Here is a 12692-nt window from a genome sequence, read left to right as displayed (position 1 = left end):
GCTTTATTGAGTTTTGAAAGGTGAAGGAGACAGCTTGATGCTAGGGAATAAAGCATGGAGAAAGGCTGGAGGAAGTTGGAACATAGCTGGCACATGGAGCTTGGGCTGGGGTGTAGCTTGGGGTCTGCTGCAGGCAGAGGCAAGAGGGGCAGCCCTAGAGTGGCACCTGGCCTAATTTCATCTGATGGCGGTGACTATCTCACCCGTTCTGTAAACACACTGAGCACACATGCCAGTGCTGGGGATGCATCCCTGAACCACACTGACAAAGACTGCTGTCTTTGTGGGGATGACAAAGTAGAGGGAGATGCCAGACAGGAGAGTGAGCCCCAGAGAAGCGCACAATTGAGGGGATGGTATGGTTAGAGAAGCAGAGCCTGGAGAAACAAGCCCAGCCAAATCAATGCCAACTCAGGTTGTCAAAAGTCCTCCCTTGCCCCTCTTGCTGGTGATGGGCAAAGAATGGAGATAAGGGGGCTGGGTGGCAGCACCAGGAGGGTGATTCGATAAATTCACCTGGTGAAGGAGAAGGTGGACACGGAAGTCAAAGAGTCACAAGTGCTTATGGCCATGGTGGGGAGAGACCAGGCTGGAGAAAATTCAGGTGTTGGTCAGTAAGGCCATGAGATAGAAGGTGGAGCTCAGCAGAAGGAAGGCAAGGAAGGAGTTAGGACCTGTCTCCCCGACACCTGTGACTTCCCACATCTGTGACCTCCCTACACAGATGTGACCCGTGCACACCTGTGAGCTACCCCACCCACACCTGCAACCTCCCAACACACAGGTGTGTTCCAGACCCACACACCTGTGACCTTTCCCACCTAGCTATGACCCCTAGATACCTGTAACTCTCTATGTGCAAAGCTATGATCTCCCACATGTGTGACCCCACACAACTGTTATTTTCCCTAAACATCTGTAACTCCTCCCCAACTGTGATCTCTCCTACACTCTTGTGACTTATACCCATTCAGCTGGACCCCTCCATACAAACCTGGGTCCACCTCACATCACTTCCCCAGGAGGACCTAGAAGAAAGTCCTGAGGAAAGTGCAACTCAGGGACAGCCAGAACTGTCCTGTGGGTAAGGGCGGCAGGGGGTAGAGAAGTACTGGGGAGTGAGGTGGCTCAGAGGCCTGAGGTATGCACAGCCAAAGAGAGCAAGTAAGGCTGGACCATCAGCCTGGACAGACCTCAGACACACACACATCACTCATACCAATCCAACTAGACCAGCCCGGCAGGGGAGGGCCCTAGGGTTGGGGAGGACTATGGGTACCCTCAGCTTCTTCCTGCTTTGCCACCATTAGAGCTTCTTCCTTGGACTGAGGCCAGCTGGAGAATGCTGGAGCTTCTCCCTCAGACCAAGGCCAGTTGCAGAATTCTGGCCTGCTGGTTTCCATGATTGTGCCAACTGCAGCACTAGGTTTCCTGGGCACCAGGAGGTAGCATGGGAGAGGGATCAGGGGTTGCCTTGATGTTCTCCTGTCCCCTTAGCCCTTGAAAGTTGTGCCAGGCTCTCTGTCCTACATGGTCATCACTCTTGGACCCTGCTTCCTGAACAGGATCAACAGCCACTGCCTCTGTGACTTGATCCTGTGCATGGGTCTTGGCCAATGTGCCCACAGTCCCCAGCACCCTGGGCCCTACTTTCCCTCAGCCCTGCCAGCTTCTCCATCCCAGTCAGCCTGGAGGACCAAGCCAGATGGCTGTGATTGTCATTTCTCCAGTGGCCATCGTGCCAAATGGTTCAGTGGCTCAGGCTGACTCAGCTGTAGATCCAGGCAACACTTTCATCCTGGGCAAGGACATAGCATTTCCTTCACCCCACTATGGCAGGCAAGCCTGGGCCTGAGCACCCAGCAGGTCTCAATAACCAGCTAATGAATCAGTGAACAAGTGAAACCGCAAATGAATGAACAAGCATGTGCTCACTGATAGACCCATGCTCATACCCATGGTCACACAGACATGGGGTCTCATGGTCACAAGGCAGCAGGGTCTTACACACACCCAGTCCCAGGCACTGGGTCCCATGTTTGCATGTGCACATCATTGGAATTAGTGCAGAGGAACAGATGTTCACTAACTAGGGCTTCACAAAGACATAATCACTGACCCAGCACATCTACAGACATGATGATAGCCCCAACTTCATGAACACAGTGCCTTTCAGAAGCAGATCCCTAAAGCAAAAATGACATCCACTAGGCAAGATAGGCACGGGACCTAGGGTCACGATACTTCTAGGGGCCCATACAAGTATTTTAATTTTTTTTAATCAGAAGGAAAAAATATAAATATATTAACAATGAATATATAATAATGAACCCAGTCTGGATTAGATTCAACTTTATTTTTTTTGTTGTTGTTGTTTTTTCTGACCGGTAAGGGGATCGCAACCCTCGGCACCTCCGCACGGTGTTGCCTGCACCGGCCACCCCTATATAGGATCTGAACCCGCGGCCTCGGTGCTGGTACCGCCGCACTCTCCCGAGTGAGCCAAGGGGCCGGCCCAAATTATATTCAACTTTATACCAACATAGTTGTAAAATATATTGTCAAGTATTTTTTTAAGGAGGAAGGGCTCCATAAAAGCAAAAGTGCCTAAGGCCCACCAATGTTATGATGCAGCTGCGTGGGGAAAGTACACTCCCTGAGTATATAATCTGGAGCCACCCAGATTTCAGTACCACAAACAGGCCTGCCCAGCTGTTTCTGCCACCGCCCTCCCTCTCCAGCCTCAGTAAAGCCACAAAGCCCTGCCCTAGTGCTGACAGAGTGGGAGGGCCCCTGCTGGCCCAGCCCCACCCCTACCAAGGGCACTTTGCAGGGGTTCAGTGGTAGCCTTGCTGCCTGGCTGGGCCTCCCAATCCAGGTCCTACCCCTTAGCCTGGACTGGGTGGGTTGACCCCCTACAAGAGCTCAGAATTTCCAGAAGCAGCTTCCTCCGAGTCTCTGGTGTAGCTGGGGCCAGAGTTAAGGAACAGAATCTGGCCAGGCCCTGCCTAGGCCCCCATCCTGGGGCCAGGACGTTTGGAGGATGAAGCCCTTCAGCCTTGAGGTCAGCAGGGACGAGTGGGCAGCCTGGTGGGTGTGCAGGAGGGGTGGGCTGACATCCCTTCCTCCAATGACTAGCCAGGATTTTTGGTAGAAGAGACAGTCAGGTCAGTGGGGGGGCTGAGGGCCTGGCTCTCAGCCACTCTTCCCGGAATAATAGATGTCATGGCTTCAGTGGCCCTTGAGGAAAGGGGAGCGGGCAAGCTTAGGCCAGGGCAAGCCTTGTGGGAGGCATATGGCAGAGGCCCAGCCCAGTAGGCAGCTCAGATGTGCCTCCAATGGCAGAGCTCCCCTCTACGTGTCTCCTCTGCCCTCTGACCTCCCTGAGCCCTGCAGTTTGATGTTTAACTGAAAGCAGAGCAGGGGTGGATTAATGAGCAAGGGGCTCAGTCCACCTGCCCAAGCAGAGGTCAGGGGGCTCAAGGCCTGTTCTCAGCTCTGCCTCCTCTGGCCAGGTTTCCGTAGACCCACCCCGTGCCATGGCAGCCTACCTACTTCGCATCTGTGCCCTCTTCCTGATCTTGCTTGACATAGCCCAAGGCTCTAGGGGCCCTGTGGCACCCAACCAGCCCTTCATCACCATCTGGAATGCAGACACCCAGTGGTGCCTGGAAAAGCATGGCGTGGATGTGGATGTCAGTGTCTTTGATGTGGTGGCCAACCCGGAGCAGACCTTCCGCGGCCCTGACATGACCATCTTCTACAGCGACCAGCTGGGCACCTACCCCTACTACACACCTGCTGGGGAGCCTGTGTTTGGTGGCCTACCCCAGAACGCTAGCCTGGATACCCACCTGGCCCGCACATTCCGGGACATCCAGGCTGCCATACCTGCACCTGACTTCTCAGGGCTAGCGGTCATTGACTGGGAGAAATGGCGCCCACGCTGGACCTTCAATTGGGACACCAAGGACATTTACCGGCAGCGCTCACGGGCACTAGTACAGACACAGCACCCTGACTGGCCAGCTCCTCGGGTGGAGACAGCAGCCCAGGACCAGTTCCAGGGGGCTGCGCAGGCCTGGATGGCAGGCACTCTCCAGCTGGGGCAGGCACTACGTCCTCGTGGCCTCTGGGGCTTCTATGGCTTCCCTGACTGCTACAACTATGACTTTCTAAGCCCCAATTACACAGGCCAGTGCCTACCAGACATCCGTGCCCAGAACGACCTGCTAGGGTGGCTGTGGAGCCAGAGCGATGCCCTCTACCCTAGCATCTACATGCCTGCAGCAATGGAAGGCACAGGGAAGGCACAGATGTATGTGCAGCACCGTGTGGGTGAGGCATTCCGTGTGGCTATGGCTGCCGGGAACCTCACTCTGCCAGTGCTGCCCTATCTCCAGATCTTCTATGACAAGACAAACCGCTCTCTGCCCCTGGTGAGTCTTCTGTGACCCCACCCACCTTGTCACCTGCCTTGTCAGGTAGAAGGTCCAGCAATTGAGGCCACACAGCCTTGGGGCACTTTAGTCTTGGGGCACTTTCATGCATTCATTCTCATGTTCATTGAGCACCTACTTGTGGCAAGTTCTGTGCTGGGGACAGGCAAGTCAGCATTTATTAGAAAGATAATAGTCCCTGTCTGCATGCCACTCACAGGCTAGAAAGCGGACAGGCTTGCCTCTAGCCACCAGGGCCAGAGCAGCCCTCAATGGGTGTTAAAATTATTTGTCCCATCCAGTGGTTACACACTGCTGCAGGGAGGGAGGCCCCATGGAGCTGTTCTGTCTCCTTCTCTAGGAGGAGCTGGAGCACAGCCTGGGGGAAAGTGCAGCCCAGGGGGCAGCAGGAGTGGTGTTCTGGGTCAGTTCGGAAAACACAAGAACCAAGGTGAGCTCATGCCTGGGTGGGGGTTGGGGGCATGAGTGGGTCCATTAAGCTAACTGGGGAGACCCTAGCTTACCCTTTCTCCCCCTGAAGTCCCAGCTGGCCAGCAGCTGAGTGCCTCAATGTCCTAGGTGGACCCATGCATTCATGGCCATGATGTCCCTAACGCTCCCCCTCCCACCAGGAATCATGCCAGGCCATCAAGGAGTATGTGGACACCACACTGGGGCCCTTCATACTTAATGTGACCAGTGCAGCTCTTCTCTGCAGTCAAGTCCTGTGCTCTGGCCATGGCCGCTGTGCCCGTCGCCGAAGCCACCCTGAGGCCCTCCTCATCCTCAACTGCATCAGTTTCTCCATTCAGCTCACACCTGGTGGTGGACCTCTGACCCTGCAGGGTGCCCTCTCACTTGAGGATCGGGTGCGAATGGCTGTGGAGTTCAAATGTCGTTGCTACCCTGGCTGGAGGGGAGCATGGTGTGAGCAGCAGAGCATGTGTTGAGTGGTCACACACAGGGTTGCACACACTGAGCATCTAATGCACTCGGGTCTGACCACAGCTTCCTCAAATACAGGCACAGTCACACAAGTCATGGTCACAGTCAGAATAATATTCAGCCACTGTCTTGGGCACATGCCCTGCACACACATGCACATTGATTACAGACCAGGATAGTCTCATGAGGAGTTAGAACCATGGAAGACACCATCCACTGCATGTCCAAATGCATGTACTTGGCAGGGTCACAGACAATTCATCTAGAGATACTGAGCCCATCTTTGAACTGCGGCAATCACAAAAGATGACATTCACTGAACACCTACTCTTTGCCAAGCCATGTGCTAAGCACTTTAAGCAGTATAGCTCATACAGTCCTCACAAGGAGGCTGTGAGGAAACTGAGGCACCCACAGGGAGGGTAAGCACTTTGCCCAGGTTGCACAGCAAGAAAAGGGAGAAGCTGATTCAAACCCAGGCTGTTTGGCTCCAGAGGTAGAGCCCTGGCAGTCGTACTGTGTGTTGATGGTAACCAGCCCTGCACGACCCCTGAATCCACTGAGAAGCACCAGCTTCACACAGCCCAGCAAATAAAGCAGTCATGATTTACTTAGCTGTTTATTGAGCGCCTAAAGTGTGCAGGCCCCGGGATCCAGTGAGCACAGGAAAGGCTGGTCTCTCTCACTCAGGTCTGATATCTGTCTGAGGGCGGCTGCTCCCCAGGTGGGCCCGAATTTCAGGAAGAAGCTTCACCTTATCTGTCTTTCTCCAAGCGGGACTGGGGCAGGCGGCTGGCGGGACTCGAGACACAACGGGCCGGGGGTGGGATCTGCCTGAGCCTGGGGCGAGGCGGGGCAGAGGCGGAGCCATCTGGGGGAGGAGCCTGCTCCCGGCTGAGGCTGTGACGCTTTGGGCAGGGCCTCCGCGGGGCCAAATCGAAGCGGGACCGAAGCGGGACCTAAGCGGTGACGCAGGGAGCGAGGGGTGGGGCCCTTGGGGGCCCAGGGAGGGACGGAGCCAACGGGAGGTGGAGCCTGGCTCCGCAGAGAGTGGAGGAGCTGGGACGCAGCCAGGGCAGAGACTGAGTCTGAGCCCGATCATTGTTGCGACGCGCAGAGCCGGGGTGGGGTCTAAGCCGGAACACGCAGGGGCCGGGGCGGGGCCTGACCGTCCCAGAAAACCACGGGCTATGTGGTGCATCTCCCGCCGAAACAGTGCAGTGCGTCCGCCGCACCGCTAGGGGCCAGTGCGGCGGACTGAGGAGCCCGAGCCAGAGACAGAGCGAGACACCAAGCCGTGCGGAGCGAGGAAGCGGAATATCCCGGAGCCCCGCATCAACATGTCAGTATCGCCCCCTTTCCGCTCGCTGCCTGTTCTCCTTCGCGTGTGGTCCCCAAGTGGTCAGGCCGCACTGCACGCCTTCCCTGCGCCAGTTGTTCCCTCCCAGAGCATGCTGGGCCAAACCTACCCTCAGAGTCAAGCTCTCGACGCCCCCATTCTCAAAAACTCTAAGGCCTGTGACCCACTAGGAGGGAGGGGAAAACCGAGGCACAGGAAAGACAGTGCCGCCCCTCTCTGAGGACGCCGGAGCCTCGCTCCGTCCACAGTAGGTGGGGTCGGCACTGAAGGAGTTAAGCTCACAGGGAAGCCTGGTGCTCCAGGCTTAGGGGCGGATCCTGGGGCTGCCTCCCTCCAGACCAAGGAGTGCAGCTGCTGCAGAGACGGCTGATGCAGGTGAGGGTCTTATAGCCCTGTAAGTAGGGTGGGATTTGGTGCGAGGGGAGGGGGCTGCCTGTTACTTATCAGTGCTGCATTGGCCTCAAGCTCAGGTAAAGTAGGGAAGGGGAGCCAGAGGCCCCTCTGGAGCAGGTGAGTAGAGGAGTGGGTCCCAGCTGCCTGCCCACGGCAAGATATCCCCCAGCATAGACTCTCCTGCCAGCAGGACTTGGGGTAAGGTGGGCAAACAGTGGAGTTTGGGAACACGAGGTCTGGGCCCCCACTTGGTGGCCGTTGGACACCTCTGTGGATATAGGAAGGAAGTCGTGGTCCTTATCTAGGGTTGCTAAGAAATTCAAGCCAGTGAGGAGCCAGGCCTGCAGAGGCAACCCTGCTGTGTGACTATGGGCCAGGTCCTGTGCTGGTGCTTCTGGGGCACCATCAGAGAGGACAGTTGGGTCCATGTTCTAAGTGTCTTGAGCTGGGCTGAGTTGGGGAGGGGACCATGCAGTCTACGCCCAGGCAGTGAAAGAGTCAAGGAAGGGGAAAACTGAGCCTAATGGGTGGCTGAGTGGTGCCCCAGGATCGGCTAGGTGGTGGGCACGGCCCAGGTGGTTGAAAAGGCCAGGAACTCAAGGAAAGCTGGAATGTAGGGAGAAGGAGGGATCAGGGAACTCCTGGGGGCGTTGTTTCCTCCAAAGGGAACCTTGTGTGGGTTCAAGCAGGGGGTATGTTGTTTGTATTGCACCTTTTGTCTGATGCCGGCCGCTGTGGTAGTACACTGCTAGAGACAGGATGGCCAGCAAGTAGGCTGGATTGGCTGTCCTGGCACAGTGAGGTCCTGGGGAGGACAAATTTGTAGCCAGAGCAGGCTGGGGCCAGGACTCCTGGGTTCTGTCCCAGCCTTCAGCAGCTCACTATCACCCTCAGCCCCCCTACAGTGTGAGACAGGACACCTGGATTTGTCTGCCCTGAGTCAGCTCCCCCAGGACTAGATGGGTCTCTTCCGGGTCACCTGTGCCATCAGTTGAGTGTGGAACAAGGTGCAGCCCCCCACTCCCCAGTTCCAGGATGCATGACCTCCCTTGCACTCTGTGAGCCACTCCCTGCCCCAACCCCATCCTCCCTCCTGGCACAGCCCAGCATGGCTGTTATCCATAGAAGGAGAGCCCTTGTGGTCTGAGGAGATGCCACTGCCTGGAGACTGTGGTCTTAACCTTCATCCTGGCACTGAGCCACCTGCAACCTAGCAGGAGGTGACCTGGCTCCCAGCCTGACTCAGCTGAGCCTGGATCCTCCATGCAGGCCAGAGCTTGCTCTGAGCCCTGGCCCAGCCAAGCTGATCACTACCCTAGACCCTACACACTGGATGGAGCTGATCCTGAGTACCAGCCCAGCTGAGCCAACCCTGGATCCTGCACACCAGCCAGAGAAGACCCCAGCCCCCAACCTGACTGAGTTGACCCTGGAGCCTGTGCACTGTCGACCTGAGCTTCTGGACGCTTGTGCTGACCTCATCAATGAGCAGTGGCCCCGCAGCCGCGCCTCCCGCCTACACTCCCTGGGCCAGTCCTCAGATGCCTTCCCCCTTTGCCTGATGCTGCTGAGCCCCCGCCCCACACCTGAAGCAGCCCCCGTTGTAGTGGGCCATGCCCGCCTGTCACGGGTGCTGGACCAGCCCCAGAGCCTCTTAGTGGAGACAGTGGTGGTGGCCCGGGCCATGAGGGGCCATGGCTTTGGCCGCCGCCTTATGGAGGGCCTGGAGGTTTTTGCTCGGGCCCGAGGCTTCCGCCAGCTGCACCTATCCACGCATGACCAACTGCACTTCTATGCCCACCTGGGCTACCAGCTGGGCGAGCCTGTGCAAGGCCTGGTCTTCACCAGCCGACAGCTGCCTGCCACCTTCCTCAGTGCCTTCTCCAGGACACCCTCCCCCCGGCCACCCTGCAAGGCCTCCAACCTGATTGCCCAAGTTGCTCCAAGGGGCCCCCAGGGGTCCACATTGCCACCACCCCCTCCCCTGCCTGAGCTCTTGACTACCTCACCCCTACCTCCAGCAGGGCCCCTTTCACAAAGCCTGATGGAGACACAATACCAAGACCTAAGGGGATGCCCCATATTCTGGATGGAGAAAGACATCTGAGGGCCACCCAGGGCAAGGCACTCTTTCTGGGTCACTGGACTGCCCTGGACAGTACCCGCCTCAGCCCACTGGCCATACCTCAACCCCTAGCCCCTGAGGGGCAGCTGTAGCCTGGGCATGTTTCCTGGCTACCAGTGGGGTCAGGAGATGGCTCCATAGCTCTGGTTCAGAGCAATCAATGTGGCTGAATAAAAGCTTCCCGTGGGTGTGGCTCTGATATTTTATTTGTTGACCCCCACCCACATCTCTCAGGTCCCCTATCCTTGCAGAAGCCCCCAGATCCAACTTGGCCCTGGGGCCATTGATGGGGGAATGCCTGTCCTTTGCCCCTCCCACTGTGCCAGGTCCAGGGGACAGGGTGGCTATTCCCTTCCCCGTTCACTCACTTATTACTCTTCACAGAGCACCTACTGTGTGTCAGGCCCTGGATAGGGCATAGGCAACAGGGAACTATATAGACAGATAGGGTCTCCACCCAAAGGGACAGATAAGGAGACAGGCATACAGTGGTAGGATCCATGCTGGACAAGGGAGGTACAGATGCTTCAGGAGCCCAAGTGCCTTCACTCCACCTGTGGATCCAGGAGACCTCCCAGGGGAGCTGATACCACAGCAGAGAGCTGTGTGCTGAGTAAGAATTAATCCAGGCAGGAAAGGAGGTGGGAGCTGAGTGTTCTTGGGACAAGGAACAAGATGGGCAGAGGAGCGGATTTGTGACAGATGTGGGTGGAAAAGGTATCAGAGGACACAGAGGTGCCTTGACAAAGATGGAGAACACAGGAGGGGAGCTCCTCAGGCCAGCTAAGGGTGTGGCTGTTCTGACAGGCCTATAGGTCCCCTTGGGAATCATGCTTTCCCCAGCCCGTCTTTGTGGGGAGGAGGTAGGGTAGCTTTCTGTGCCTTCCCTGTTATGTGGAAGGTGTGGCCATGGCTATGGGCTCTAAGCTCACACCCTTCTCTCTCCTGCAGGTTTCTATCCCTGGGGCATGACCATGCAGCTAGACTTGGCCCTGATGCTGGGGGTGGCCCTCTGCCTGGGGTATGGCCAGCCCCTGCCACAGGGCCCTGAACGCCCCTTTTCTGTGCTGTGGAATGTACCCTCAGCACACTGTAAGGCTCGCTTTGGTGTGCACCTGCCACTCAATGCCCTGGGCATCATAGCCAACGGTGGCCAGCATTTCCATGGCCAGAACATCACCATCTTCTACAAGAACCAGCTTGGACTCTATCCCTACCTTGGGCCCAGGGGCACAGCTCACAATGGGGGCATACCCCAGGCTGTGCCCCTTGACTGCCACCTGTCACAGGCTGCCTACCAGATCCACCGCAGCCTGGGACGCAGCTTCACTGGCCTGGCAGTGCTGGACTGGGAGGAATGGTGTCCACTCTGGGCTGGGAACTGGGGCCGCCGCCGAGCCTATCAGGCAGCCTCCTGGGCTTGGGTGCAGCGAATGTTCCCCAACCTGGACCCTCAGGAGCAGCTCCTCAAGGCCCGCACTGGCTTTGAGCAGGCAGCCCGGGCACTAATGGAGGACACACTACGGCTGGGCCAGGCACTGCGGCCCCATGGGCTCTGGGGCTTCTATCGCTACCCAGCCTGTGGCAATGGCTGGCACAGTACAGCTTCCAACTACACAGGCCACTGCCACACAGCCGCCCTTGCCCGCAACACCCAACTGCATTGGCTCTGGGCCGCCTCCAGTGCCCTCTTTCCCAGCATCTACCTCCCACCCAAGCTGCCACCTGCCCACTATCAGGCCTTTGTCCGATACCGCCTGGAGGAGGCCTTCCATGTGGCCCTCACTGGGCACCCACATCCCTTGCCTGTCCTGGCCTATGCCCGCCTCACACACCAGAGTTCTAGGAGGTTTTTGTCTCTGGTAAGTGGAAGCTGATGTCTACGGGTATGAGTCAGCCAGCATGGCCCTGTCCTAGGAAGGTCTGAGAAGACCTTGCTTGGAGGATTTGAAGGGCAGTACCAATTTAGGGGTTCTGAGGGGAAGGCCCTGTCCTGGAGCATCTGATGGGGGAGGGATGGCTCTGCCTTAGAAGATCTTGAGGGGCAAGGCAAGGCCCAGCCTTTGCAACCCTGGTCTGAAGGGAGACATTCTCTGAGTGGAGGGCCTGAGGAGCCACTCAGAGGCTCCATGCAAAGGGGCCCTACTCTAGAGGTAGAATCAGATAGTGGCAGTGAACCAGAAGAGTTTCAAGGCTGCACTCTAACCAACTGAGCTAACCAGCCAACCCAGAAGTTTCATGAAGGTGGAGGTGGGCTCCAATGGATCTTGCCAGCCCAGCCCTGGCTTAGCAGTTCTCTGCCTCCAGGATGACCTCGTGCAGACCATTGGTGTGAGTGCAGCACTGGGGACAACCGGCGTGGTGCTCTGGGGAGACCTGAGCTTCTCCCGCTCTGAGGTGATCATTGTCCCCTTCAGCCTGCCATGCAGCATATGCTGGGGTCCCAGGGTGGGAGAGAGGCCACATCAAGCCCATGGAGCAGGAACACTGACACACCCCTTCCTTTTTCCTCAGGAGGAGTGCTGGCATCTCCATGACTACCTGGTGGGCACTCTCGGCCCCTATGTAATCAATGTGACCAGGGCAGCCGTGGCCTGCAGTCACCAGCGGTGCCATGGCCATGGGCGCTGTGCCCGGCGAGACCCAGGACAGATGGAAGCCTTTCTGCACTTGCAGCCAGATGGCAGCTTTGAAGCTTGGGAGTCCTTCAGCTGCCGCTGTTACCGGGGCTGGGCTGGTCCTACCTGCCAGGAGCCCAGGCCTGTGTCTAAGGAAGCAGCATAAAGCTAGGCGTCCCTGCCCTTGCCTCTTCTTGTCCCTGCTGCCACTTTCCCAGTCTTTGAGGGACTTTGTCCCACTCTTGCTCTATTTAGATTACAGTCAGCCCTCCGAAACACACACCCCACTTGCACCCCACCTCCCTTGGGATCCTTGAAGGGTGGAAAGAGCAAGAAAAAAAGGCTTATAGGGCTGGCCGGTTAGTTTAGTTGGTTAGAGTGCAATGTTATATATAACACCAGGTTCCAGGGTTCACATCTCCATACCAGCCAGCTGCCAAAAAAAAAAAAAGAAAGAAAGAAAGAAAAATAATTACAAAACCAGAGACTCTCTGAAGACTCATGACAAGGACAGTCCCAGGGAAAGTAAGGGTTCCAGTTGGTTAGGGTTGCCAGTCCAGGGCTTTGTTCCTACACCTCACTGGGTCCATGGAGGTCACAGAAGACCCATCAAGGGGCAGGTGGGCCCCAAGATCTTGGCTAAGGTCTGTAAGTGCTAAGCTGTTGTCTGTGTACCCTGCTTTCATCATAAAGTCACTTCTTTCACTGCCTGAGGTTTGGCCATTCCCCTGCTTTCATCATAAAGTCACTTCTTTCACTGCCTGAGGTTTGGCCATTCCCCCTGTTCTACCAAGCCCTAAAGCTCTTCCCAT

The 12692-nt window shown here is 56.9% G+C and overlaps 3 protein-coding genes across 4 annotated transcripts; all 3 read left to right on the top strand.

The window, feature by feature from the left end:
• The first annotated feature begins 2844 nt into the window (after positions 1-2844).
• HYAL1 (hyaluronidase 1) lies at positions 2845-5977 on the top strand. The gene is made up of 4 exons (XM_063115066.1): positions 2845-3064; positions 3516-4439; positions 4801-4890; positions 5072-5977. The coding sequence occupies exons 1-4, from the start codon at positions 3044-3046 to the stop codon at positions 5387-5389; spliced, it is 1353 nt and encodes a 450-aa protein (XP_062971136.1). The 5' UTR covers positions 2845-3043; the 3' UTR covers positions 5390-5977.
• On the top strand, positions 5584-9455 carry NAA80 (N-alpha-acetyltransferase 80, NatH catalytic subunit). Its single transcript, XM_063113397.1, has 4 exons — positions 5584-5614; positions 6109-6207; positions 6478-6726; positions 8457-9455. The coding sequence occupies exons 1-4, from the start codon at positions 5584-5586 to the stop codon at positions 9242-9244; spliced, it is 1167 nt and encodes a 388-aa protein (XP_062969467.1). The 3' UTR covers positions 9245-9455.
• A 775-nt stretch (positions 9456-10230) lies between these two features.
• Positions 10231-12160, top strand: HYAL3 (hyaluronidase 3). Of its 2 annotated transcripts, XM_063114610.1 has the most exons (3): positions 10231-11124; positions 11570-11659; positions 11777-12160. In XM_063114610.1, the coding sequence occupies exons 1-3, from the start codon at positions 10231-10233 to the stop codon at positions 12044-12046; spliced, it is 1254 nt and encodes a 417-aa protein (XP_062970680.1). In that variant the 3' UTR covers positions 12047-12160. The 2 variants fall into 2 exon arrangements, with proteins under 2 accessions (XP_062970680.1, XP_062970681.1); XM_063114611.1 differs by lacking the exon at positions 11570-11659.
• The last annotated feature ends 532 nt before the right edge of the window (positions 12161-12692 follow it).

Source organism: Cynocephalus volans, chromosome 11 (assembly GCF_027409185.1).
Source record: "Cynocephalus volans isolate mCynVol1 chromosome 11, mCynVol1.pri, whole genome shotgun sequence".
Classification (NCBI taxonomy): Eukaryota; Metazoa; Chordata; class Mammalia; order Dermoptera; family Cynocephalidae; genus Cynocephalus; species Cynocephalus volans.
Note: the sequence above shows the minus strand (reverse complement) of the source record. Positions and strands in the feature narration are given on the sequence as shown.